The 23,903-nt window shown below is 44.9% G+C and overlaps 1 protein-coding gene across 4 annotated transcripts in view; it reads left to right on the forward strand.

Annotated features, from left to right (window-relative positions):
* The window catches only part of ccdc120a (coiled-coil domain containing 120a), a 38,864-nt gene extending 15,068 nt beyond the window's left edge, over positions 1–23,796 (forward strand). For 2 of the 4 annotated variants that reach the window (XM_026154679.2, XM_026154678.2), the window contains exons 2-11: positions 10,942–11,127; positions 11,281–11,398; positions 11,490–11,617; positions 11,963–12,076; positions 12,294–12,435; positions 14,143–14,199; positions 14,980–15,076; positions 15,245–16,035; positions 17,343–17,619; positions 18,205–23,796. In XM_026154679.2, coding sequence (XP_026010464.2) covers positions 11,080–11,127; positions 11,281–11,398; positions 11,490–11,617; positions 11,963–12,076; positions 12,294–12,435; positions 14,143–14,199; positions 14,980–15,076; positions 15,245–16,035; positions 17,343–17,619; positions 18,205–18,310 — 1,878 coding nt within the window. In that variant the 5' untranslated portion in view covers positions 10,942–11,079 and the 3' untranslated portion in view covers positions 18,311–23,796. Of the gene's footprint in view, positions 1–2,248; positions 2,484–10,564; positions 11,128–11,280; positions 11,399–11,489; positions 11,618–11,962; positions 12,077–12,293; positions 12,436–14,142; positions 14,200–14,979; positions 15,077–15,244; positions 16,036–17,342; positions 17,620–18,204 lie in introns of those variants that run through there. The other 2 variants (XM_080295274.1, XM_026154676.2) reach the window with 2 other exon arrangements.
* The last annotated feature ends 107 nt before the right edge of the window (positions 23,797–23,903 follow it).

Here is a 23,903-nt window from a genome sequence, read left to right on the forward strand (position 1 = left end):
TGATTAAGTTTTTATTGACACATCTGTTAATTTCTGATGTTTCTGTGTTTCTGGGGCAGAAATCGATCTTTGAGTTTTGGCAGATCTCACAATCTCAAAATACAGTCCTCCAGCTTCCCGTCTTTAATGAAAATAGACCCACATTAGAATCAGAAAACCTTCATGAGGCAGAAAAGAAACCTTCAATCTGCTGCACTTCATCAGGATGTTGCCACTTTCAAAATAAGAGCAGCAGGACAGAGTCAGGAACAGCAGGAGAAAAAATGGAGCTCGTATGAGAATAAAATAAATGTAACGTGAACAAATGTTTTTATTTCTTTTTATTTATATCATTTATTTTGTCTAAAGATAACAGACAACTTACCAAACAACCAACTTTAACTTGTATCTTTAGGCACTTACTGGCGGTCTGACAGGTATAAAATTATATTTTTGTAACAACAAGGTGACTCCAAACAGCTATTAGCTGAAAACTTTGCAGTGTCCTCAAAAGATTTCAAATCGTTGGCAGTGTGTACAGAGGAGGTCAGCAGAAAATTACATTCAGAGTTTGATCCACCGTGCAATACCATTTGGAAAGCATCTGAATAGCAACAGCTCCATTTTTCAGCATGCGAGTGATCCGAGACACATCGACAATCAGTCATGGATTGGCCTCACCAGAGCTCAGACATCAACACTACTGAAGCAGTGTGGAGTCATCTGGACACCAGAACAACAGGCAGACAACATCCAGAGAAGAGCTTTGAATGTCCTTCAAGAAGCCCGGGGAAATAGTTCTTAAAACTACTTAAAGAAAATACAGGAAAGCTGCGTATGAGAGTTCAAGAATAAAGGAATAAATAAAAAAATAAAAAAATGCCACATACTTGCTTCAAACTCAGTAGAATTGTACAAACCCTGTTTTAGCTTTACACTGTGCTTTAGTTTATGTTTGGTTATGTTTCAGTAAATCCCCGGGTCTCATTTCAGTAAGATTTTAAGATCCTCCATCATCTCTGCTAAACTTTAAAACACTCATTTGAAAGCTTAAGATTAGTATCATCAGTAAAACTGATCAACCACCCCAGGCAACAAGGTTTGCACCTGGTGGCGACCGAATTTTTATCTGCCGTTAAATGTGTTAAAACTTTTCTGACAAAACTGGTCACCATTCTTACCATGAGATAAACCAGTGCCCGAAACATCTGAGTCCACATGGAGTCATATTCATGCTGTGTATGAAATTTAAGCGTATTTGTTGTTGATCAGGATTCCCAGAGGGATCCAAACACCCTTCCAATCAAAAGTAGGGTTAAGCTTCAGGATACCTGTCTGCCAGACTGACTCTAGTGGGAGTGGGAGGTATGTTTCATTCAGAACATGCCAATGTAACTGGGAGATGTTTCCCCTGTTCCAGACACCTTAAGTAAGTGTGGTGTTAGCAGGGTTCAGAATTTGGGGTCACCATGTGTGTCATGTAGCCTTCAAATAGTTCCCGTGCTTAGCATACAGCTGGAATGAGTGCTTATGACATATAGACTTGTTTTTAAATTCTTACCTTTTAAAAATACATCTCAAACTTCTGTGCTGCCATAAGGCGCTGCTGCTAGCGTACGTTGGACTTTTATCCGGTCTTAAGTCTGACGTAATTAGCCGCCCAAACTCCGCTTCAGGTCCCAAACGAACACTGCGGCGTCACTGAGAGTTAAAAACTGCCTAAATTTTTTCATCTTTAATAAAATTATCAGTGTGGCTGCTCTACCAGGGGTAACTGTTTAACATCCAGGCATCCATGAAAACAGAATTTATGAAGTTTAACTGAGTTTGAAGTTAGCAGGGAGTTAGCTCGCTAGTTTCCATCTAAAGAGGATATCTCACGTTCTCACTGAAAAATTAAAACGTACAGCTCTGCTGTCACTTCCGACATAAATGAAGACAGAAAACTAAAAAGCAGTGACGTTTATAGGGTTAGTGAATTTAGAGTAGCTGGTATATAATGATGTCCTAGCTACACAGCTATGGTTTGCATAATATAAACACATTAGCACAGTGAAGCTGGAGGATGGATGCTAACTTTTTTCCACTTGATAAAAGTTAACGTGAGGGTTCCCGATGGTTACGGACAAATGCGATCGCATTTGTAAATGGACGCAGTTCATGACGTACGCAGTTCATACGTCATCGCTTAATCGAATTCCCGCGGAGATGTGAAACGACTTCCTTTTGTCGTTTTATTTTGACACGGCAGAGCGGAAGTGGAGGGGTGGTGACAGCGGAGAGCTTGTTGGTGGGACTCAGCTGAGAGTCAGAGAGAGCGAGTCAGAGCTCAGAGACGCTGAGAGGAGAAAAGCGGAGTTTAACTGGCAAACGGGCGGGTTGATCCGCGGGACTGAAGCTGTTTTAATTCCCTTTTCTCGGCTCCTGTTGCGGATGTGCCCGTCCTGAGGACAGCTGGAGCTGGACCACACCTGGTCTGCAAACAGGATGGTTCAGACTCGCAGGTATTTACAGCCTTTTCACCGCTGCTGGTTCGCCTCTGGCCTTACCTTCGTTACTTTCCTGGATGGACTTTCGTGCAGTTAAATAAGTTATGAAGTAAATAACTGATAAAGATGAAGGTCCCGGTATTATAAGAACTTTAACGCCAGAACAAAAGTAGGAAAATCAGAGAATAAAAAAATGGAAAAAGTTAAATGAAAATAAATGTCTGCACTTTCTTTAGAGAAGGTGCTGACTCCCTTTAAACGTCTCAGAACAGCTAATAGATCTCAATAAATTAGCAGATTAATTATTCAGTTGATGCTGAGATTTAGACAAAATATAGAATACTGATTATCTAAACCCGACATTTAATTAAAAATTGTGCAAGGAGAACATAAAAAATGTTCTTAAGGAAAAACTGTTCCTTTTCAATCTGATGACGTTTCACACAGCTGGGACAGGAGCAACAGAAGACTGGAGTAAGATTAAAAAAATCTATTTACTTTTTTTTTTTTAGATAATTAGGTAACATTGGTAAAAAGAGAAGAGTGTCTATTGTGTGGTTTATATGTTCACCTAACAGGCGAAAGCTCCCCAGTTTGATCCCAGGAGGAGACACCAGTCTCTTGAGGGTCACACTGGGAAGGAAGTCTGCTGGGTATAAAACGAAACACAGAGTAAGGTGAGGTCCTTCATTAGAACATGTGTAATGAAGCTACATGAAGGTAACATTTCATAAACTTTGGGGGTTTTATTATCTACTGTTCATGACATTGTTAAAAAACTTCATTGCTGACAGAGACGAAGCTGAAAACCTTTGCTGTGATCTTCAAGCAGCATTACAGACACACACGATTCTGAAGTGGAAATCAATGCTCGTGCTCAGGAACAAGCCATAAACGATCTGAAGAAACGCCGCTGCCTTCTTTTCATTAACGATGGACGGAGGCAAAGTGAACGCTGTCGCGCTGCCCCATCAAAAACCTGCTGGAAGCAGCTCATCCGACTTGTTATCGGCACAAAGTTCAAAGCCGGCATCCACAAGGATGCAGGTATCACCACATCTGTGAGGGCAACATTGACGCTGAACAATATGTGCAGCTTTTTCAATCTTTTTTTTTTTTTAGAGAAGGTGTTGCTTTTTTCAGTAACTCAAAAACCAAACCGCATTCTGCACACGAATAAGGGAAACTGTCCGGCTGCTAAACCGGCCTGCCTGCAGTCCGGACCTGTACCAGCTGGAGGATTATGAAACAAAAAACTGCAACAAAGGAGACCTGAAGTAGAAGAATGGGAGGCATGCAGCGAGCAGTGTCAAAAGGGAGAGGTGATGAATCACAGCGGGGAACTTGTTCCGACTTTACTGGAGCTTGTTCCTGGCACCGAATTAGAAATGGGCAGATTTTTATTTGAAAGTAAAAACGTCCAAGTTTAAACGTTTCCTGTGTCACCTTTATGCAGTAAGAATTGGGCTTTAAAGAGTTTCAAATGAGTGTGTTCTCTTTATTTAGTGGACGTCTGTGGCTGTGACATGGTGTGGAACAAACCTGTGGTCCTTCTGGACTCTCCGTCAGGAGTCAGCTGTATGCAGGTGAACGTGTGGCGGATGTCTGAATTTTAAGCCGGTCCGTGACTGAGCTGTACTCAGACTGCTGGTGACTTTTAGAGGAGAGTTGATGGTTGATGTGTAGGTGGGGTGGACAGAATAGCAGGAACAGACTCGTGTGAACCCGCTGCTGCTGCGAGGACACGATCGGTGAACTCTGGGCAGCGTGATTTATATGTTCGCCGTGTTTCTCTGATTTCCTGCCTGAGTTTGGTGAGATGAATGTAAATGCAGCCGAAGCCGTGGTCACGCAGCACCGATCCGGTACTGGACCGGAGAGGGTCTGAGACGTGGTTCAGTTCCTACTGAGAGTGTGCGTGATAACAGGATTAGTGCTGCTGTGATCTCCTGGTTTAGTGTGAGGGCAGAGAGAGGACACACACGCACAGAGCATCCATCTCTCTCTGCTGAATATTTAAATCCTGTATTTGCATCTCTTTGTCTGCAGCTGCAGCCTTTCATCACCAACTCTCCCCGTGTGTGTGTGTGTGTGTGTGTGTGTGTGTGTGTTCAGTATGAAGTGCTGAGCCTCTTCTGTGCATTTGATGTGTTAATCTCTCTCATCTTTAAATGTTCGATTTGTTGTTGACTTGTTGGGCTCATGAGCTCCTCTCTGTTTACATCATGTTGCTGTTAGCGGCGAACGTCAGATCCTGATTGGCCCGACGTGTTTCTTCTGGTTCTGGTCTTGCTCTGTGGGCGAGTAAAACTCCACAGTTGTGAGTCTGAGCAGAATCTGGAGGACGAATCCTGGAGCACGTCCAGCATGCTCAGGATATCTTTGCCTTATCTGGCTTCACTTAACCTAAGATCAGCAGTCAGCAATCACATGAAGGCTGTTATCAGCTGGATGTGTCAGCTCAGGGTTTTCAGTCTAACTATCAGCATCTTGTCACAATCACAGGAACAGGTCTGCTGGCAGCGTTTCACAAACAAAGATCAAACTGAAGTATTGGAAAAATATGAATCGGCAGCATGTGAGAGGTGGTTAGTTAAGCTGTAGTTCATTTAATGCTAGAAACAGTAATCAGGTACACTGCTCCTTCATTAATACAAGGGAAGAACTGGCTTCAAGTACAGATGTGTAGCCTGTTGCTTGAATAAAGGTTATTATGGTTATTCAGCTGCAGCCTTGTTGGTTTTAAACGGTCTGAGAGCAAGTGAAGAATTTTACCTGCAAGATGAACAAATACAAGGTTTAGGTATCCTGTTTTAAGGAAATATGGCAATTATTAGGCTTATAAAACAATGAAATATACTTGGAGTCTTCTGGGTCGTGGTGGGGGAGGTGGGGGGTCACGAGTGAAGGAATAATTTGCTTCTGTGAATCTCTTTTTTTATTGGTTGTCATTCAGGAAAGACAAAAACCTTTGATCCTCTTACTCCCTGAGCATGGAAGTCTCCAGGATTTTTTTCCAGAGGACTGATTGGCTGGTAGTTTTACGCACGTTATCTCGAGTTCTCAGCTCAGTTAGGTCTGCAGCATAATTTCCAATAATTCAACTAAAGTTTTATTTATAGAAGACCCCAACAATCAGACAACCTCTATGAGCAAGCACTTGGCAACAGTAGGAAGGAAAAACTCCCTTTCAACAGGAAGAAACCTGTGACAGAACCAGGCTCAGGGAGGGGCGGGGCCATCTGCCACGACCAGCTGAGGGAGGAAGACGGGACGAAATGACAATGATGCGCGCTGATAAGAAGTGAACCAACCATCTATTTTCTTAACCACTTGACCAGTTCACGGTTGCAGAGGTGCTGGAGTGTGTCCCAGCTGTCATTGGACGAAAGGCAGAGCACGTCCTGGACAGAGTGCCAGTCTGATGCACAGCTAAGAAGTGACCCACCTTTGTAACGTTGAAGGCGCAGGTTAAACCTGAGGTTCAGTCCTCACAGTGCAGACCTCTCGGCCCAGACGCATTGAACTGTAGAGATTCATGACTAAAAGTGCACAAAGGCAGAAACCTGTGCATTTTCTGTTTGACTTATAAAGCTTCACGTGTGCTCGGTCCTCTTTTTGTGAATTCCAATCATTTTGGAGTGTTGTGCATGTTCACGAGCATCATTCATGTTTTCACATTTAGCTGTGAATGAATGTCATGTTAGGTCAGCAGCAAAGAAGAAGCACAATATAAAGGCGAGACATTCAGGAAAAATGAGTTTTGGGTAATCTCAGATCTGATGCCACAAGCGGATGAAAAACTACCGAAGGCACAAAATAAATGGAGGCAGCAGCTGTTAAAGCGCCACGACTGAAACAAAAGAGACGACGAAGTGTGAGTCTATCAAATTAAATCCGTTTAATTACAGTTATTAAATCATTTACAGAAGAAGGTAAGGGTTTAAAAGAAGAGCTGCATCGTTTTTAGTCTTCAGTGCTGAAAATTGGATGTAGCTGTAGTTCTTGTTCTGGATTTCTGAACTTTTAACACAAAAAGCCGTGTTTGTGTGTCGTCTGTGTGCACGCATCCTTCGTATATCCGACCCCTGGACTGTGACGTGGGCGAGCGGCGAGGCTCTGAAAGCGTTTGCTCCTCGCAGTGATGATGGAGGCTGTGCTGGTTCAGAGAGATCAGGGCAGGCACTCAGACTGGAAACAGATTGGCCTCAGCGGGCTGTTATCAGATCAGCTGTTCAGGCCTGCAACACCTGAGAGGGGGGAGGGGAGGTGAGAGTGACACCCCAACCCTCCCCCAAAACACACACACAGACAACAAGGTCAAAGACCAGGCTGTGAGTGTGTGAGAGTAGAAAAACAGATGTGAAGCAAACCTCCGGTGACGAGATGCAACAAAACACCAAAGGACGCCGACGGTAAAGAGCACATGTCGCCCTCGCAGCACAAACCACCTGTCTCGGAGACTTCACCTCATCACAGCAGCGCATCGCGACGTGAGGAGACGGACGAGCTGAAGCCGATCAATCGAGCCGCTGATGGATGAAGGGAGGAGCTGCAGGTCTGGACTCGACCCGGCAGGACTCAGGAATGTAAGAGGCGGAGGAGGGTGGAGGAGGACAGAGAGGAGGGGGAGACCATTTGACAGAGCATTTGGTGTCAGAAAACCCCGTCAGTAAGCTCTGGCTCATCTCCACACTTATTTGTTTTTCCTTGAGGGAAAAACTCCTTGATTAACGTTAAAGTCCAGATCCAGTGTTTCCCACAGATGTCGATCAGTGCTGCATCTGTGCTTTTATAAAAGTCCCCTCTGTAATGTCATGCAAATAAATACCCGAGCAGTGAAAGCCGTGTTCGAACTCCATGGTTTCGGTGAGATCGGTGTAGTTCGTGCAGCAGATGATTTCATATGTCATGAAAATTGCTCACAAGTGGATACAGGTACCAAAATTGGTGCACACACCCGTTTTTTCACAATAGCTGCCAGCTCGGGCAGGAAAATGTCACGTACAGCTGCTCTTTTTCCCTTTTCAATGATCTTAGTGTCAGATTGAACATTTTTCTTTTTTTTCTGTAGTAGTAGAGGCTGTAATTTTGTTTCTCCTCCGTCTCCTGGTGGACTCCTGGCACTCGTCCCTGCATGCCTGACTCACCAATGGCTCCAAGAAGCAGTCTGAAAATACTGAAATAACTTCAGCGTCCGTACACGGTCGACAAATGAAGCTTTACTGCAAATTAGTTCTTGTTTTATTGTCCTCCTGGGCAGCTGGGTCAGTAGATGTGTTTTACTGGTCACAACAAAAGCCAGTTTAACGTTTTATGAACATCTTGCATCATCCACCCTGACCTCCTCCCTACACTGACTCTTTGCTCTACAGGAAGCTTTCCAAAGAAACAGGACGTCAAACCATCTGCTGCAATCTTCCTTACACAGTTTCAACATCTGTGTGAAGAAGACTGTGATAATGCTATAAGCTCCGCCTCTCTGATCCTCACCATTTCTACACAAACTTGAATTTTATCCTCCGCTGCTGGATACTGTGGCGTGAATCACACCAGTGTTACCAACCATTTCAGCTGTTCCCAGTCAGTCCTTCCCATCCCCCCCAATTTCCCCCTTTTTTTTCATCACTCATTTCCTTCTTCCTGTTTCCTGTTGGGCTCCACTTCCTGTTCTCAGGGCTGTGCTGTCGGAGGACATCTCGTTCTCCTCCAGTTGGAGGATAAAAGTGCGCAGAGGTTTCAGACTCCTTGTTGTTTTGTGATTAAGTAACACTTGTTGTTTTCTTCGTGTCTGCTTTCCTCTGTTGGGCTGGAACATTTCCAGGATGGGAAGTGACGTCGTGCTGTGGTTTTATAAGATTTTCTGTAGTATTGAATCCCTGTTAGGAGGCAAACGGACAGGAGATGATCAAATCTGAACAGATCTAAAGCTAGAAAAACTACCTTTTGCTCTGGTCTTGATTGCCTTGTTATAACAGATGCTCAAACAGGGAGGTAGATGTTGCATGAGAGAGGCTGTATGTGCACAACGCAGTCCTGTAAACACTACAGAAAGACATCTGCAGTGTGGATTCTCAGAGATCCATGAACCTATTTGTGCTTTTTACTAAATATTGTTAGGTTTGCTGTTCAGGTTCCTCGAGGAAACGGTTGCAAGCTCCGGACGTGCAGTCTGCCACTGACAGCATTTAAAATGTAAAACCTCTTTATTCTTACAAAGAGGCTTGCATGGTGTGTTTTTATCCTCTGTGGGCTTTTGAACTAATTAGGTTTAAACGCAGTGACGCTGTCATCAGTCAGTGTTGCACATGTGGTTGGATTAGAAAAAACTGTTGATGAATGTTGACTAAAACCAGAGGAACAGCTGGAGACGGTTAAAGTTTACATGTAAAAATGTTACAAAAGCTCAGAGCCCGTTTCCATCGCGCTGTGACTTTGCTGCTGTCTGATGATGCAGATGTTTCTCAGTTTCACTCCTCCAACCAGCAGGAAGAGATCAAACACCTGCTCCCAGCCAATCACAAGGCAGGATACTACTTAAGCTCTCACTCTCTCTTTTTTAAAATTTGGATTTTCAAAGGTCCAGATAATATTTCTCCAGACAGACACGCAGAGGTCACACGAGCTTCAAACATCTGTCGCCTGACCACGCTGTCACTGTAAATGGGCTTCGTGTGTTTTGGTCTTTCTCTGTTTTGGCTACAGACTGACAGATAAACCTTTGTGTGTGTGTGTTGTGTGTCTGTCTTTTGTCTGAGGCATGTCAGTACTCGCCGTTCTCTCCACATTTTTCCTTTAAACCCAGTAAATCTGGAGCCAGCTCTCTCTGTCTGCAGCTCCAGCACACAAACCTGCGCGTTTAATCACGAAGCTCCACGAGAAAATACTTCATTGTTTCAGATCCATTTAAATCGTATCTCTGCTCATATTGTGCGTTTAAACCCGAGGATCTTCAAGGCTTTGCCTTTTCCAAACTATTAAAGCCTCTGAGTCATCCTTAGTGGCTGACATACTTAATTATCACCATGAACTCAAAGTATTTGTAGGTTTTCTTTGTAAAAACTCTCGCGAAAGCACCAAATGTGATTGTCTCATTCTCTAATGAATGCAACATCCTCTCCTGTTTGCTTGGTAAAAATGCAGAGACCGGCTACTTTAGGGCACGTTGAGCTTTTAAAGAATAAAACTGTATGAAGCATTTATGTAACGTGTGAACTTTGTCTTTATTTTGCAGTCAAACAGAAAATGGGTTTAAGGTTTTACCTGCACTCGGTCAGCTTTCTTTGCATGTAAAACAAATCTGCAATTAAAATGTGAATCCAAACGTTTTGTTGGTGTTTGGGTCGAATCAGGTGGGCGAGATTGATGCTTCTCTGTTGGCCGCTGAAGGCTTGGAAGCATCTACAAATAAGCCACAACATCAGATTTGTGAGAACCAGGTCAGGATATTCTCCACAGTGTCCCTGTGGGTGCAACACACTGGCACACCGACCTGCTAATTGGTGCTAATAAAGACGTTTGTATCACAGAGCAAGCAGTGTTATTTGATCCTCCATTAAAAACGCAGCACAAAAACATTGGGGAGGTCCAGTTCAGTGACTGCAGTTAGCTGAGGTGAGACCCTGCAGACACCGAGCTGCTACATCTGCTTCACCCGTATGCAGGTGGATCAGTTATTAAAAATCCCCCCTGTACAGCTGTCCACAGACACCAAACCTTTCTTCCTACCAGCCAATAAACGTGCTTTTTAATGCTGAGAAGTTGCACATTTTAATGAGAGTCTATGGTGAGCTACTGGCTTTTGCAGCCACCAACATGTGGCCAAACAACTGCAAGGTTTGATGCTGCTTGAGTGTAACAGCTCACTTAATGCACAGATGCAAACATATAGAGTCATATGGAGTATACATAAATTGGCCAAATCAAGCGTGCAGAGCTACCTGCCGTGGCGAGCGCTGTGAATAAAGGAGCAGCTGAAAGTGCACCTACATGTTTCACTATTTAAACATTTGTTTGTGCTGTAGTTTGCTAATGAGACCTCGTCCTCCAGAGTTGGTGATTTTCTTTCTTTCTTTCTTTTGGTCTTTATTGGACAGGACAGATATAGAGGAGAGTAGACAGGAAAGAGAAAGAGAGGGCAAGAGGAAATGTGTCTCAGGAAATGGTCCAGGATGGAATCAGACCCAGGCAGGGTCGCCTGCTCAGCCAGAGCCACTCCAAGTATTTCTTAGAAAGGTTTTTTTTTTCTACCTTTATTTTTTATTGGTAATTTCTTGTGTAAATGTATTTGTTAAGGTTCTAAGTTCAAGCTAACTGCACGTAGTTTTTACATTTTAAAATGTTTACTTTGATAGTATTTGTGACTTTTTGAGAGAAAATCTGTTGTTTTGAACTTTAGCTTATAATCTTTTATTGACTTCCTGATTGGTCCTCACTCTACCACCTTTTTCTTCTTGTGCTTTTGTTCTCCTAGGTCAGGAGCGCTGAAGACTGTTTGCCTCCCTCTTCAGGCCCATTTTGGAACTGCAGCTTCACCGTCAGCTAACAGCTAACCGAGCAGTGAGACGCCTAGTTAGTGAAGCAGTGCTGTGGTTTGTGTTCTGACTGTTGGATGGCCACAGGAGTGAACTACTGGAACTCTTATGAACCCAGTCGCAAGGTGAGAAAGTCCCGAAGGTTCTGATTGGCTAATTGGTCAAAACATGGCGCTGACATCACACGAGCAGCAGGGTTTGTCAGTGTCATCAGGACTGCAGGAAGTCTGTGCTAGCTTGCAGTACTAACCTTTATTTGTGATGACAACGTGTTGCAGGTGAGAGAGAGTGTGTGGGGAGGTGAACAGGAGTCGAGTAGTGAGGAAGGAGGAGGTGGAGAGGGCATATGGGACACACAAGCCATGGAGGTCAAAGGTCAACTCATCTCAGCACCTGGTGAGAATAAACGCTGACATGTAGTGATGCTACACTCTCGAGTGTGTCTGTTAGCTGTCTCTTACGTGTGTGTGTTGCTTGCATGTTGCAGACCCTCTCACCTGCCCAGACAGGAAGCAGAGAGAGCGAATGGTGGAGCTACAGGAGAGGAGGCGGAGTCTCCAGGCGCTGCTTAGCAGCCGATTGGCTGAGCTGAGACGCATCTGTCTGCAGGAAGCTGTAAGTGATGTCATAAAAAGAGATGACAATATGACTAAGACACTGACAGTGCATTCCCACCTAAACCAAAGTCTTCTTAGCTCTGCAGCTAACTAGTCTTCTTCACTCTCCAACTAATCCTTTTATCCCTCTCTGCAACTAGTCCTCTCCACGTGGTCTTCAGATGTTTTTATCTGGTGCTTGAACCTCTGCAGATGCTCTTTTTATGTCTCTAACTAGTCTTCTCTATCCAGTCCCCAACCTCTGATTACTTCAGCCGACTCTACCTTAGTTTATACTTTAACAGTGACTAAAGTAACTGCCAGATAGCTGTAAGTTGGGTTTTCCTGTGTTTTCCTGGGTCAGGAGCTGACGGGTGCAGTGCCCAGTGATTTCCCCCTGGAGGCAGGGGAGAAGCCCCCCTGTGTTCGTAGGAGAGGTGGAACGTCCCGCCAGGGAAACAGGAAGTGTCGAGTAGAGGTGAGGAGCTGAGGAGTGATTTGACTCTAAATAATTTCAACAGTGGTGGAGAATTTTACTGTCCCCCTCTGTGTGTGTTTCTGTGTGTGTTGTTTTGTTGTTGATGGAACAGTTTTGACCTTCATGTGTGTTTCAAGCTGAGGCAGTCTGTTTGTATATCCCTGTGCGTGCATGTGTTGGTGTGACCTTTAGGTATTTGCGTGTGTTTTTTCTTTAGGAGGAAGACGCTCAGCGTTCGAAGCCGAAGAAAAATTTATTCAGCGGAGCTCTGAGGAAACACAGCGACTCTGAGCACAACGCACACACGCAGACACACACACACCACGGGAAGAGGACTGTCCACAGAGGCTGCCACACAGGTAACACACACACACACACACACACACACTCAATACACATGCATTCCCTAGGCGCTCTCCCTACCCCTAACCATCAAAAATGAAAGCCTAATCCTAACCATAACCTAACTGTAACCCTGACACTAAAACCACATTTTGAGCCTCAAAATCCCTTCAAAGTGGTGGGCATAGCAGCATGCCAAATTTATGTCCTCACAAAGATGTCTAAACAAGTACAGACACACACACACACAGTATCCGGTTTCTGCTGCCATATTCACCTGGCACACATTTATGATACAGATGGTACCTGACCCATCTCGTTCTTCTATAGGGGAGCACTTGCAAAAAACAACAAAGACTTCACAGGGCAAGTGCTGTTATGCTCTGGTGCTGTATAAATAAAATTAATACTGTCATCCTCCAGTTGAGAGGTTTTCAGGTATAGTTGCTATGTCATGTTTATAAGGCCTAATCAAAAACGTACATACATGTATCTCTAGAAACCGAAAGCCTGATTGAAGTTTGGGTACTATCCTCTTCAGAGTAGTCACCTCACTCAGTGATACACTCGGGTCACCCTGGAAACTCTGTCGGCACATCAACAACAACATCAACACGTCCTGCATCTCGTGACAGCAGGCCATGAACTTGAATTTGGTTTGCATCAAATAACCTCCCGCAGATGTCTCAGGACATTATGAAGCAAATAGTATTAATTTATGCAGCACTTTTCACAGATAGGAGGCACAAACTACTTTGTACTTTACTGATCTCTTTAGAAAGTCATTAGACCTCTTAAACTAGTTCCTAGACCTGTGCAGTGTGTACTCCGATCTCTGCAGGTAGTGTTATTACCGCTCTAACTCGTCCCGCTACCTCAGAAGTCCTCATACATCAGAAAGCGAGTCCCCAGAACCCTGCAACGAGTCTTCACACTCTGCAACTTATGCATCCATTTTCTAAATAATGCGAGGACTGGTATGTATCCAGTTTGCCAGGCTCTGGTCAGATCGCCTGGTTCACCAACCTCCAAAACTGGTCCTCAGATTTCTGCAACGAGTTCAAGAGGTTTAAAAAAATGTTGCTAAAAATCCCAAGTCAACGTAAATGTTTCTGACTGACTTTTAAAAGTCTACAGAATACTCCTGCCAGGGATTCAGAAACTGCACTTCACAGGTTTCTGACATTACCTTCGCATCTCACTCATGCCCAAACACACTAATTCCTTCCTAGGTGAGGAGAACTTTCACATCATGGACATGGAAGGCCTTTCTTATCTGCGCAGGTTTGTTCACATGCGAGTGGTCAGAGGCTGGGACTGGTCAACGTGAGGAGAGAAGGGGGATACAGTTTATGCTTTTTGTAATCTCATCATTACTATCACATCTCACATGTTTTCATTTGAGTCCATTATGTAACGTTCGCGCAGTGAGTAAAACCCTGCAATCAGCTCTAGTCAAAGATATGAGTCTGTTTGCATCACACTCACTGACCTCACAACTAAATTAATCAGTTTCCTGAAAGCCGTCCTCTTTGGAGGGTCTTCAAAGGACTAAAGACGCAGAAGGCGCAGTCAGTGCGATAGATGTGACATAGATACACATGCATACATATGGAGACACTCACAGCTGACAGTAGATGAGAAGCCATTGTTTCAGGAAGATGAGGAAACCAGCGTCTTCCTGCTTTTATTCTTACTCTGTTTCTGTGTGTGTGTGTTTCCAGACGACACAGTGAGGTCAGAGAGCAGCTCGACATCAGACTCAACAGGACACGACAATGGTAATGAACACACGCGCGCGCACACCCTTCTATCTGTACGAGGACCATCACTTAATGTTTTTCCAACACTCCTGAGCCCGAACATAAACCCGATTCTGATGTAATCCTGAAACAGAAGGTCTGTGCTGTGGACCTGCTCTCACTCTGAAGCTCTCAGTGGTCCTCGCAAAGATGGATGTACAAGCAAACACACTGTAAAACTGGTAGTGTAGCTGCAGCGCCCTCAGCTGGCTGACAGGAGGAATAACAGTAAAAGTTGAATGCAGTTCTGGTCTCGTTTTGGAGAACTGCACGGCTGCTGGCAGTGAATAGGCGAACAGACTGATTCGGCATAGGATGTTTTGATTATTTAGCGTTTTTTTTTATTTTTAACACATGTTTTTATTCTCTCTCTATATTTTTATCATAAGACATTTTGTATACTAGACATCAGGCAAACACTAGACAGTTAATCAGTTAATTATTTTATCTATTTCATAATGTGCAGGTTTATCGATCTTTTTAAAGGGCGTGTTTATGAATGTGATGTTTTCCCTGCTACACTGTTCCGAAATTAAATGTCCTTAAATTATAAGACCTGCTTGTCTTACAAACATCGTGATATCTGACATAATCTTCATTGTGTACGGTTACCATGGTTACAGCTGTCTTTATCCTGACTTACAATATCATAAGGAAAATATAAGTGATTGACAGCTTTTATAAGTTGAACTGAGGTATAGATTTCAATTAAAGTTAATATTTCTAGCACAAGTAAATTTCTGTCTATGTATCTGGCAGATGACGGTGTGTCTCAGTGTCGCCCCCTGCTGGTTTCTTCTGGGTCTCCGGTGGAGGTTTTCTATCAGAACAGAACCAGGAGGAACTCCGTGCACAGGTACAGCTCAGAGCACGTCCACATTTGTGTCACGGTCTGTGATCTCATGATCGGAGCTCACAGATTTCTTGAGGTTTCATGTTCGGCGTCACCTCATCATGTTTGGTTTTGGAAGCATGAACAGCCCCTCCCTTCTGTATACTGAAAATATTTCCTTTTGTCTTTCAGAACTGAGCATCTGGACAGCCAGAAGCCCCTCCCACTGCCTCCCTCACAACCTCCTCCCCCTCCCCCTCGCTCTCAGGACTCCTCTTCCTCTGGCCCGTCTGACCCTGGAGCAGGAGGGGAGGTAGGACTCAAGGCTAATGCAGCTCGCCGTAGTAACAGCTCTGATGGCCTCCTGGACCGCATCACCCCTCCTGAGGATGATGTTGGGGTGCAGCAGGGGGGATTGTGGGTAAACGGACTGCCGGGGTCCAGAGGAACAAGCACAGCCGGCGCGTATTGGAACTCGGAGACGCTGACAGACGGACGGTCGAGGGCAAATAATGGAGTCAGCGATGGGAGAGGAAAAGGGGGAGGTGCAGGGCGAGGAAGGGGAGGAGGAAGGGGAGACAGAGGAGGAAGAGGAGCGGGGTACAGCGATGTCCTGCTGGACTATGTTTGGGGAAAACAGCAGCAGCTGCAGAGACAGCATTCTCAGCCCCACAGACAGCCAATCACATCGCAGCAGCAGGTAGTCTACAATGGCTACTCCCAGCAGCCATCAGGAGCCCCGCCCACCTACCGCGGCCCCCAAGGTGACCAGCGGCGGGTCACGGTAACCCGAACCAAATCGTGCGGTCCGTTCCTCCCGGTGCAGCAGAGCCAGACTGATACCCACAATCCCCCTCTGGTCGCCATTCAGCCCGACCCCCACCCCCACCTGCTGCCGCCCCGACCCCCTCAGCTGCCCCCCAACCAGGACTCCCAACTGGAGGAGGCCACCAGGAGCCTCCACAAGGCCCTCGCCCTGGAAGGTGAGTATTGTTACCCTTTAGCTGCTCTGCACTTCCTGTACGGAGGCTTTGGGCTCATTAGCTTACAGCTCAGCCTCTCTTACCTCCTGATGTTTGCTGATCTGTGAAGCTGTGAAGCTCAAACGTGTTGAATGTTTCATGGGATGGAGATAAAACTGGGTCAGTGCAGCAGAAACTGTCTACTGGTGTACTGCAGTGAGGAGGTGATGCCACCTGGTGGAAGTCAGACAGAATAACACAAATATGTTTGCTTCATCCATTCATTGCTTACCCACGCTTGCATCTCTGGGCAATCATCTAAGCAGAGAAGCTAAGACTTCTCTAGACCTCACGTGATTCTGCAGCATGTCCTGGGTTTGCCCCAGGGTCTCCTCCTGGTAAGACTCACCTAGGAGGTGTCCAGAAGGCATCCTATTCATCCTGAGCCACCGAGCAGGGGCTCTACTCTGGCTCTCAATCCCTCTGTCCGTCTCACGATCCACTCTCCCTTCACTTATTTAAATCCCAAGATATTTAAACTCTTCCACTTGGGGCAGCAACTCATCCTGGACTCCATAGTCCCGGAGTTGGGGGTGCTAATTCTATTCCCACTCTTTCCCACTTGGCCGGAGACTGCCTCAGTGTAAACTGGAGGTCACCGCCTGTTGTTTGTTTCATCACTCAATTTGTCTACACTGCATCAAGTCAACTTTATTGTCTGTTATCAAGTCTCAGGCGCACTACCATAGAGTTTAAATAGAAGGGTAAACGGCGCTCACTCCTTCTGTGACCTCATTTCTAGTTTCACTTCTTGTTTAATGTAACCCGATGTTCATTTATTGAGTTAGTAGATAAAACGGGGTTTGTGTATTCAGACAGATAAGTTGTTACCACACGAGCGTGTGGTGACACATAATGACACAGGTGGTTTAAAAACACCCGGATTGTAACCATCAAAAGAATCAGAGTGAAACCTCAACCCGTTCATGAAGCTTAGCTAACCAGTGAGTGATCGGTTAGCTAAGTGACTTCCTCTATTTATTTTTTTTAAATGTGTAATCTAAGGTTCAGTACACGTAACAGTGCAACAGACCACTGTGGTTTGATGTGGGTGTCATTAACAACTGTGGTTATACTGAGAGTCTTTAAACCATATCTTCTACCTAGACACAGCTAAAGTCTGCAGGGGATTCAGAGGTTGGACTGAACCTGCTGAGATGGCTGACGATTAAAGACAGTCAGCTCAGTGAAACTTGCTCTGAGTGTGGTGATGGGAGAAGTTTCCATGGAGCAGAAACTGTGATGAGCTGTTGATGTGTGATTGACAGGTCTGAGGGACTGGTACCTAAGGAACACCTTAGGCTCCTCCCACCAGAACCAGGCCAATGGAAAGGTGACCGCAGGGACCAACGGCAGTAAGATGAATGGAGGGGTCAAAGGTCAGGCGGGAGGAGGCGGGGCTCTGCAGCGGAGACGGACGACACACGGTGTCATTCAGCAGTCGGCCTATCAGACGGAGACGAATCATCATCATCACGCTGCGCCGCATCACAAACACACGCTGCCGCATTCAGCCACGTTCCACGGACACCCGCTGCACGGCAGGTATGGGTCAGATGACCACGCCCCCCTTTATACTCAGATGTTTGTTACATAGTTTAAGACGCAAATGTGTCCGGACTAAAAGTAGATTAAAATCATAAAAACCTGCTAAAATCTACTGGATCCTTTTTTCCAAGCACGGGTTTTCTTCACTTCTAGTCTTTGCTTTGAAAGCCGGAGCGTCCGACTCGTCTTTGATCACAGCAGGTTCTTTATTCCAGACACGGCAGCAAAAACTTGCTTAGATCTTCCAACATGACTATCCTCAAGCTCGATGATGGTAATCAGTGTAAATTAGTCAAAACGTATTCAGCAGAGAGCGCTTCTCCTCAGCTTTGAGCCTTGAAGCCTCCTCGTTACAGATCCGCTCCAACCTGCTGGTCACCGCGGTCGGTCCGAACCCTGAAGAACTCTTATCCTCTGTTCAGCAGTAATGTTTGTTTTGAAGCTGCAAGAGTGATATTTAAAATGAGAACAAATGTTAAAGTACCTAAAAGGTCAAACAAAAGCAGCGCAATGAGTTTGAGGCGACTTTTAGGAAGACTTTCCTGCTGTGTGGGTAAATATCCATTTCTGTCCTTCCTACAGGTCTGTGGATGGCTCGCTCTACCACGACTCGTTTCCTGCTCAGAAACAGGAAGTCCCTCTCAGAGATCCGCCGATGGACCAACCGTCTCCTGGGACTCTGGTCTGACTCAGCAACCAATCACGATGCTGAGAGGCAGGCAAAGGGACTAATTCCAGGCTGGCTTCCTGGGATGAGCAGTATGAAGGAATGCGTGTCCAGGTGTCTGAATCAAACACACCTTGGTACTGATGAATGGAAGTTCCTGATCGTACAGGATGGAAAACCCCGCCCGCCTCGTCCTCGTCTGCCCTCAGGGTCGAGCTTCTGTTTGTAAAAATGAACCAAACCCCAGACCAGGTCCAAGGAGGGAGGAGGTCCAACCCTCCTCCCTCCTTGGACCTGCTCCTCGCTGCTCGGGTCACTGCTGCTCTGCTCGGTGAACTTCTTCTATCAGGGATGGACTTTAAGTCAACAGCTGCTTTTCCACCAAACTCTCCAGAAACATCAGTTCTACTAGGAACTAATGACAGGAAAAAGTTCCTGCAGCAATCTGTGTTGCAAAGAAGAAGATTGAGCGATTTCCTCTGACAGTTGTCCCCTGCAGGCATTAAAGTCTGGATTCAGAAAGTAATCTGTCTCGTTCTGCTTCGCCCTGATTACTGCCACCAAAAGTGTCATCTGCTGTGGAAGATGCTACATTTCTGGACTAATTAGAGATGTTCACATGCACGACCTGCCCTGAGATTTCTCAAACTATCCTAACGGCTACTTCACTCTGAGGGATTTTAGTTTCTAACATGTAAGCGACGTAAATGGTCGTGGCCAAATCTTTGGTTCTCTTCGCTCAATGGAGTCGCAGTTCTCAGAGAAACGAACTCAGCCCGATGATCATTGGCCAAAAGCAGCCGTAACTGTTCAGAAAGGAAGGTCCGGGTTCCTACGGTGGCATCAGACTGATGCTGAAACACCAGCCACATGCTGTACGCGTCTTTTCCAAATACATTTTAAGATTTATTGTTAAAAGCTGCAGATGGACGAGCCGAAGACGATTCTCTGCTTTTGTGGAAGTCGTTATTTCTCAGGCGTTCAGATTGAAGATGGAGATACGGCGTCTCTCACAGGTTCCTGTTTCTGGGATAGCTAGAACAAAGACTTCTGGAGTCCTTTCAGAGATGCAGCCATTTTCTGAAAGGTTTTAGATTAAAGCAGAAACTGAACAAGGTGTCCGTGGCTCTGTTCCTACACCCTTCAGACTGTGCTTAGACAATCAGACTCTCAAAACACCAACGAGGAGGACGTACCTCCTCTGAAGACAGATGACATCACCAGCTACCTGCAGCCAACCAGCAAAGCGCAAAAAGAACTTTTTGGTGACTTGATCAGGTGACCTGTCGATCCCTCAGGTGAGTCCAGGCAGGGAGCGTCGCGGTGAGGTTCTCCAGCGTTCTCCCGGTTTGGACTCAACATCTCTGCACTAAAACTCGAGCACCGAGTTTACTGACACCAGCTGAACTGTCGCTGCTGCTGTTTGTGGCTTTAAGCAGCTGCAAAGCCCTCGAGTAGAAACCAAACGTGAACAGAATAAATCCTCTGAAGTAAACGGAGCTTCCCACCTCACTGCTGCAGAGGGACTCACAGAAGCTGACGTACTCACGAGCCTTTCCTCCGAAAAGGGAAATATTTTCTGTACGCGTTAATTTATCTGACAACTTTAGATACTTGGAAACGAGGATGCTTGCAAACGGGACACTTTAAAAGCCGATACAAACTGCTGAAAGGTTCATTTGGTTTCTGAAAACTCGACTTTTTAACCGAGTCGAAGGATTTGAAATGTGAATATCTGACACTTTTCATTTTAGTAATTCACTTCTAATCATTTTAAGGTTTGGATAGTTTGTTGGTTTCCACTGCAGGAACACCGGAGAGGTTTTATGGTAAAGTTTTTACATTTAGCAGCACTTTGCAGTGAGAAATTACAAACGCAGAAAGTTTATTTTTATTTTAACCCCTGGCAGCTGTTTCTTATCAAAGAGCCATTTTCACACATGCAACTCACACAGCTTTACTATGACTTCAGCCCATGTCCAGCTCAGTCAGATCACAAATAAACCAGTATTTAATTCCCGAGTGCAAAGTCGACGCTTTAGCCGATGCATGAATTCTGGTGCATCGTGGCCTCCGAGCTGCCCATTCCAGGCAGTTTAACCCCAGAGAGTAATTTACAAATGTGACAAAGGAAACTTAAACTCTTGTAGTCTGAACCTAGAATTTGAACGACTAGCACATATTTTGTCAGAACCACACCTGGAAGACTCCTTTCAGGGCAAAACAAAGGCACATGGTCGGTAAACGCCTCCTTTAGGGAATGTGCTTGAGATGGCCCACAATGAGTGGGGCTCTATGGCGCTCTTCCACAGGTCACTGATTCGGTTTAGAGGATCCTTTTTAGAAATGTTAAAGGTGAAGTCTTCAGTTTATCATTAGACATCAGTAGAACACCAAGACATCACAAGAATCCCCTCAAAATGTTCAACTACTGTTCCTATAAAAAGCAAAAGACACTAATTAAGTTTGGCTGCCATCCCCTTTGGTGAAGGCTTCTCTCATTTGTTTCCAATACTCTTTTCTATGGAGCTGAAACTTTGGATTGTGGTAAAATATCTTTTTTTAGTTATTAGGTGTTCGGCAGCCTCCTGAGATGAGTCGCCTTCATGCACCACAAACAGCTGCTTCTAGATTTTCATAAGGTCTTAACAGACCAGTTGGCACACATTAGCAGAGTGACAGCTGAGAAAGTTGTTTACATTTGTGAAAATTACAGAAGAAGAGTTAATAAATATTTAAGCGATTTGGCTCCGGTGACTCCCATTCATTGAGGGTTTTGCATTAACAGGAAGTGTAAAGGCTCTTTGTTGAATGAGGCACCAATTCAAGGAAAATACCCCACAGCTACCCGTAGTTCCTGCACTGGAAACCCCTCCCCAGTTTTTGTTGTTCATGTTTTTTTAAACAGTGAATCCAGATTATGATCAGCAGATGAATCCATAATGAAACAGTCATCAGCTGCGACACAGTTTATTCTCGCAGAAAGACGAAAATAGTCACATCTAAGGGAACCAGGAGTTGTTTGATCAGACACTCGATTGATTAAGAGGGATCGCTTTGGAGGTTTCTGTATTTGTGGTTTAAATGAGATCCAGATGTGGAGAAACAGCATCAGCAGCTGGAAAGCTGCAAGAACCACTCAGACCTTCTGCCCCATTCGGAGCCCTCAGTGAAGCCATTGTCCTGCTGAGCTGACCGGGACTCCAAGTCCAGGACGACTGAAGCAATAAGAGGAGCTGTTCCAAGTTTCCCTTTGCAAATTTTATCGCTCTTTCAGGAAAAAAAAAAAAAAGCATTTGCAGCGACAATCAGGAAATGTCACAGTCGTCACAGTAGTGACTGTTTAATCGATGAATTAGAATTTATTCTGTTTTTTTCTTTTGTTTTTTTGGTACTCTGCTCCAGAAAAAAGATTTTATAAAAATGCCCGTGAATGAAATGCAGCTTTTTCAGCGCTGTGAAGTCAGTGTTATTAATCCATAAGTTATTGATCAGGATCTGTGTCCACACGTTCCTACTGTCTGTATTTATTGATCGTCTTTCAGCGTGCGGTTGTCTTCATAAGCTGCAGCTTTGCCTGACCCAGTCCCAGCTTTGTATTTTTAAATTCAGCTTCACTGAAACCGGCCTGACCTCCAGCTTCCCCCACAATGAAGCCGCGGTCACATGACCCAATATGACGACAAACTCAGACCAAGTCGGTAGATCAGACTGAGACTTGAGAGGTTACGATACATCAAAGAAAGTTTCTCAGGTCACAGATTCACTTTAGAAGAAGATTTTAAGACATTTTAAAGGTGAAAACATCAGATTTGTGTTCTATCACAAAAGCAAAAATCATATCTGATTTAAGTTTGGCTGTCGTCCCAGTTAATGTAGACTTCTCCCATTTAGCACTATCCTGTTTCCAGCGCTCTTCTGTTGATTTCAGTGTGGATCTCAAACTTGCTCAGAGAGCAAACGTCAACTTTAATTTTGAGGATCGAGAGAGCTGGATCTCCAGTTTTCACACATGACCTGTAGCCCAGAACTGTTCCAGGACTTACCCAAATACATAAAGTGGTCTTTAATCTGCTCCAGCTCTTGGATGTCTGGTGTCATGTAGGAGAGCCATCTTTGAGACAGTCCAGAGTGATTTGGTGCCTTATGAAGCTGAAGCTTCAGGCTATTTTCTAATACTGTTGAATCAGACATGAATGAGTATTTAACCTGCCAGCTGCTTAGGAAAAGTCATCGATAATGGGTTGTGGGTATGGCTGAATAGACCAACTAACAGTAGGGTGCATTCAGCACGAGAATAAATCTATTTCCAGCAGTGTAAGAATAGTCCAAATAGTGTCTTTACTGGAAGAGCCCACAGTGTTAGGAGGATGAGCTACGCCTGGTTTTCTTTAAAAACTAACAGGCCTGCCCATATTCTCTCCAGTCTCCAAGGATCATATTTTATCAAGCGTTGTTGAGGGAGAACATTCAATGGAAACCAAATGAATTTAAGGAATTCAGCAGCAGGTGATTCGGAAGAGACTGGGAATGTTGTATTGACCTGGGAGTGGGTAATGGCCAAATCCAAATCAGGGCCATTTGTTTGCATTTTTTAGGCACGTTTGCAAAACGTTTCAGTCATATTTTGCGTAAGCATCGCCGACCTCCAGAGATCCAGGCAGGGTGTTGGATAGTTTTATTTTTCTGTCTGGAAGTCTGGTCATGTGACCCTCCGGCTTCAGAAAGTCTCAGCATGCCCCTCTCCTCACTCCACGCTCACACCAAAGCAGAAACATGTGAAGATACGATGTAAATACAGCACGCGTGTTCACGACTGTTCGAGCTGCCGTACTGCTCTACCTGTACATAATACTGCAGCGCCACTAAACATACTGCAGTACCAGGATATAATGGTGTGGTACCAGTCTGAATATTTGTCACATTCTGTACTCTCCAGTACCAGTATTAGCTTGAGTGCAGTGCTGTACTCCTGCTGTAGTACTGGTAATGTGCAGTGCTAGTATTCAGGGACCAGGACTGCAGACGTGCTGATGTCCAGGTTCAGTGGAGCCTCTCTCAACCAAACCCTGTACAGTATTTTGATGATTTAACATTTCTTTCTTTCTGTGTCTCAGTATGAGAGAAAATTTCCTCCAGCTGAGTTAAGTACTTGGATTTTTAGGTTAAAGCTCTGTTTCCTGTACTGCTGAAGTTGTACTAGTCTCCAGTACAGCTCTTTGCTCTGGGGCCTCCTGCTGCCATTCTGTGTCCCAGTTCAGGTCCAGGACCAGCTGTAGTACCACTGTGTGGACTGTGGCTCTGCTACGATGCATTCAGGTGCACTGTGTACAGTCTGTTTTTTCTGCTGTACAGTAACTCTGTTTAAAAAAAGGTTTTCTATTGGTCGTTTGTACTTTTTCCACTCTGAACTCTTTCTGATGTTTCATGATGGAAATGAAGCTTGGTGTAAATAAAGCCTGAGGCTGTCAGCAGGTGCTTTTTAAATAAAGATTTCTCTTCCTTTAGATCTGCAGTGTTTTATTGTTGGATTTTTTTTTTTCAGCGCAGTCACACAGGGGAGTAAGTGTTAGATCCTCTTGTTTCCTGGCTGTTTTTACTCGTTTCTCACAAG

Source organism: Astatotilapia calliptera, chromosome 20 (genome assembly GCF_964374335.1).
Source record: "Astatotilapia calliptera chromosome 20, fAstCal68.1, whole genome shotgun sequence".
Lineage (NCBI taxonomy): Eukaryota > Metazoa > Chordata > Actinopteri > Cichliformes > Cichlidae > Astatotilapia > Astatotilapia calliptera.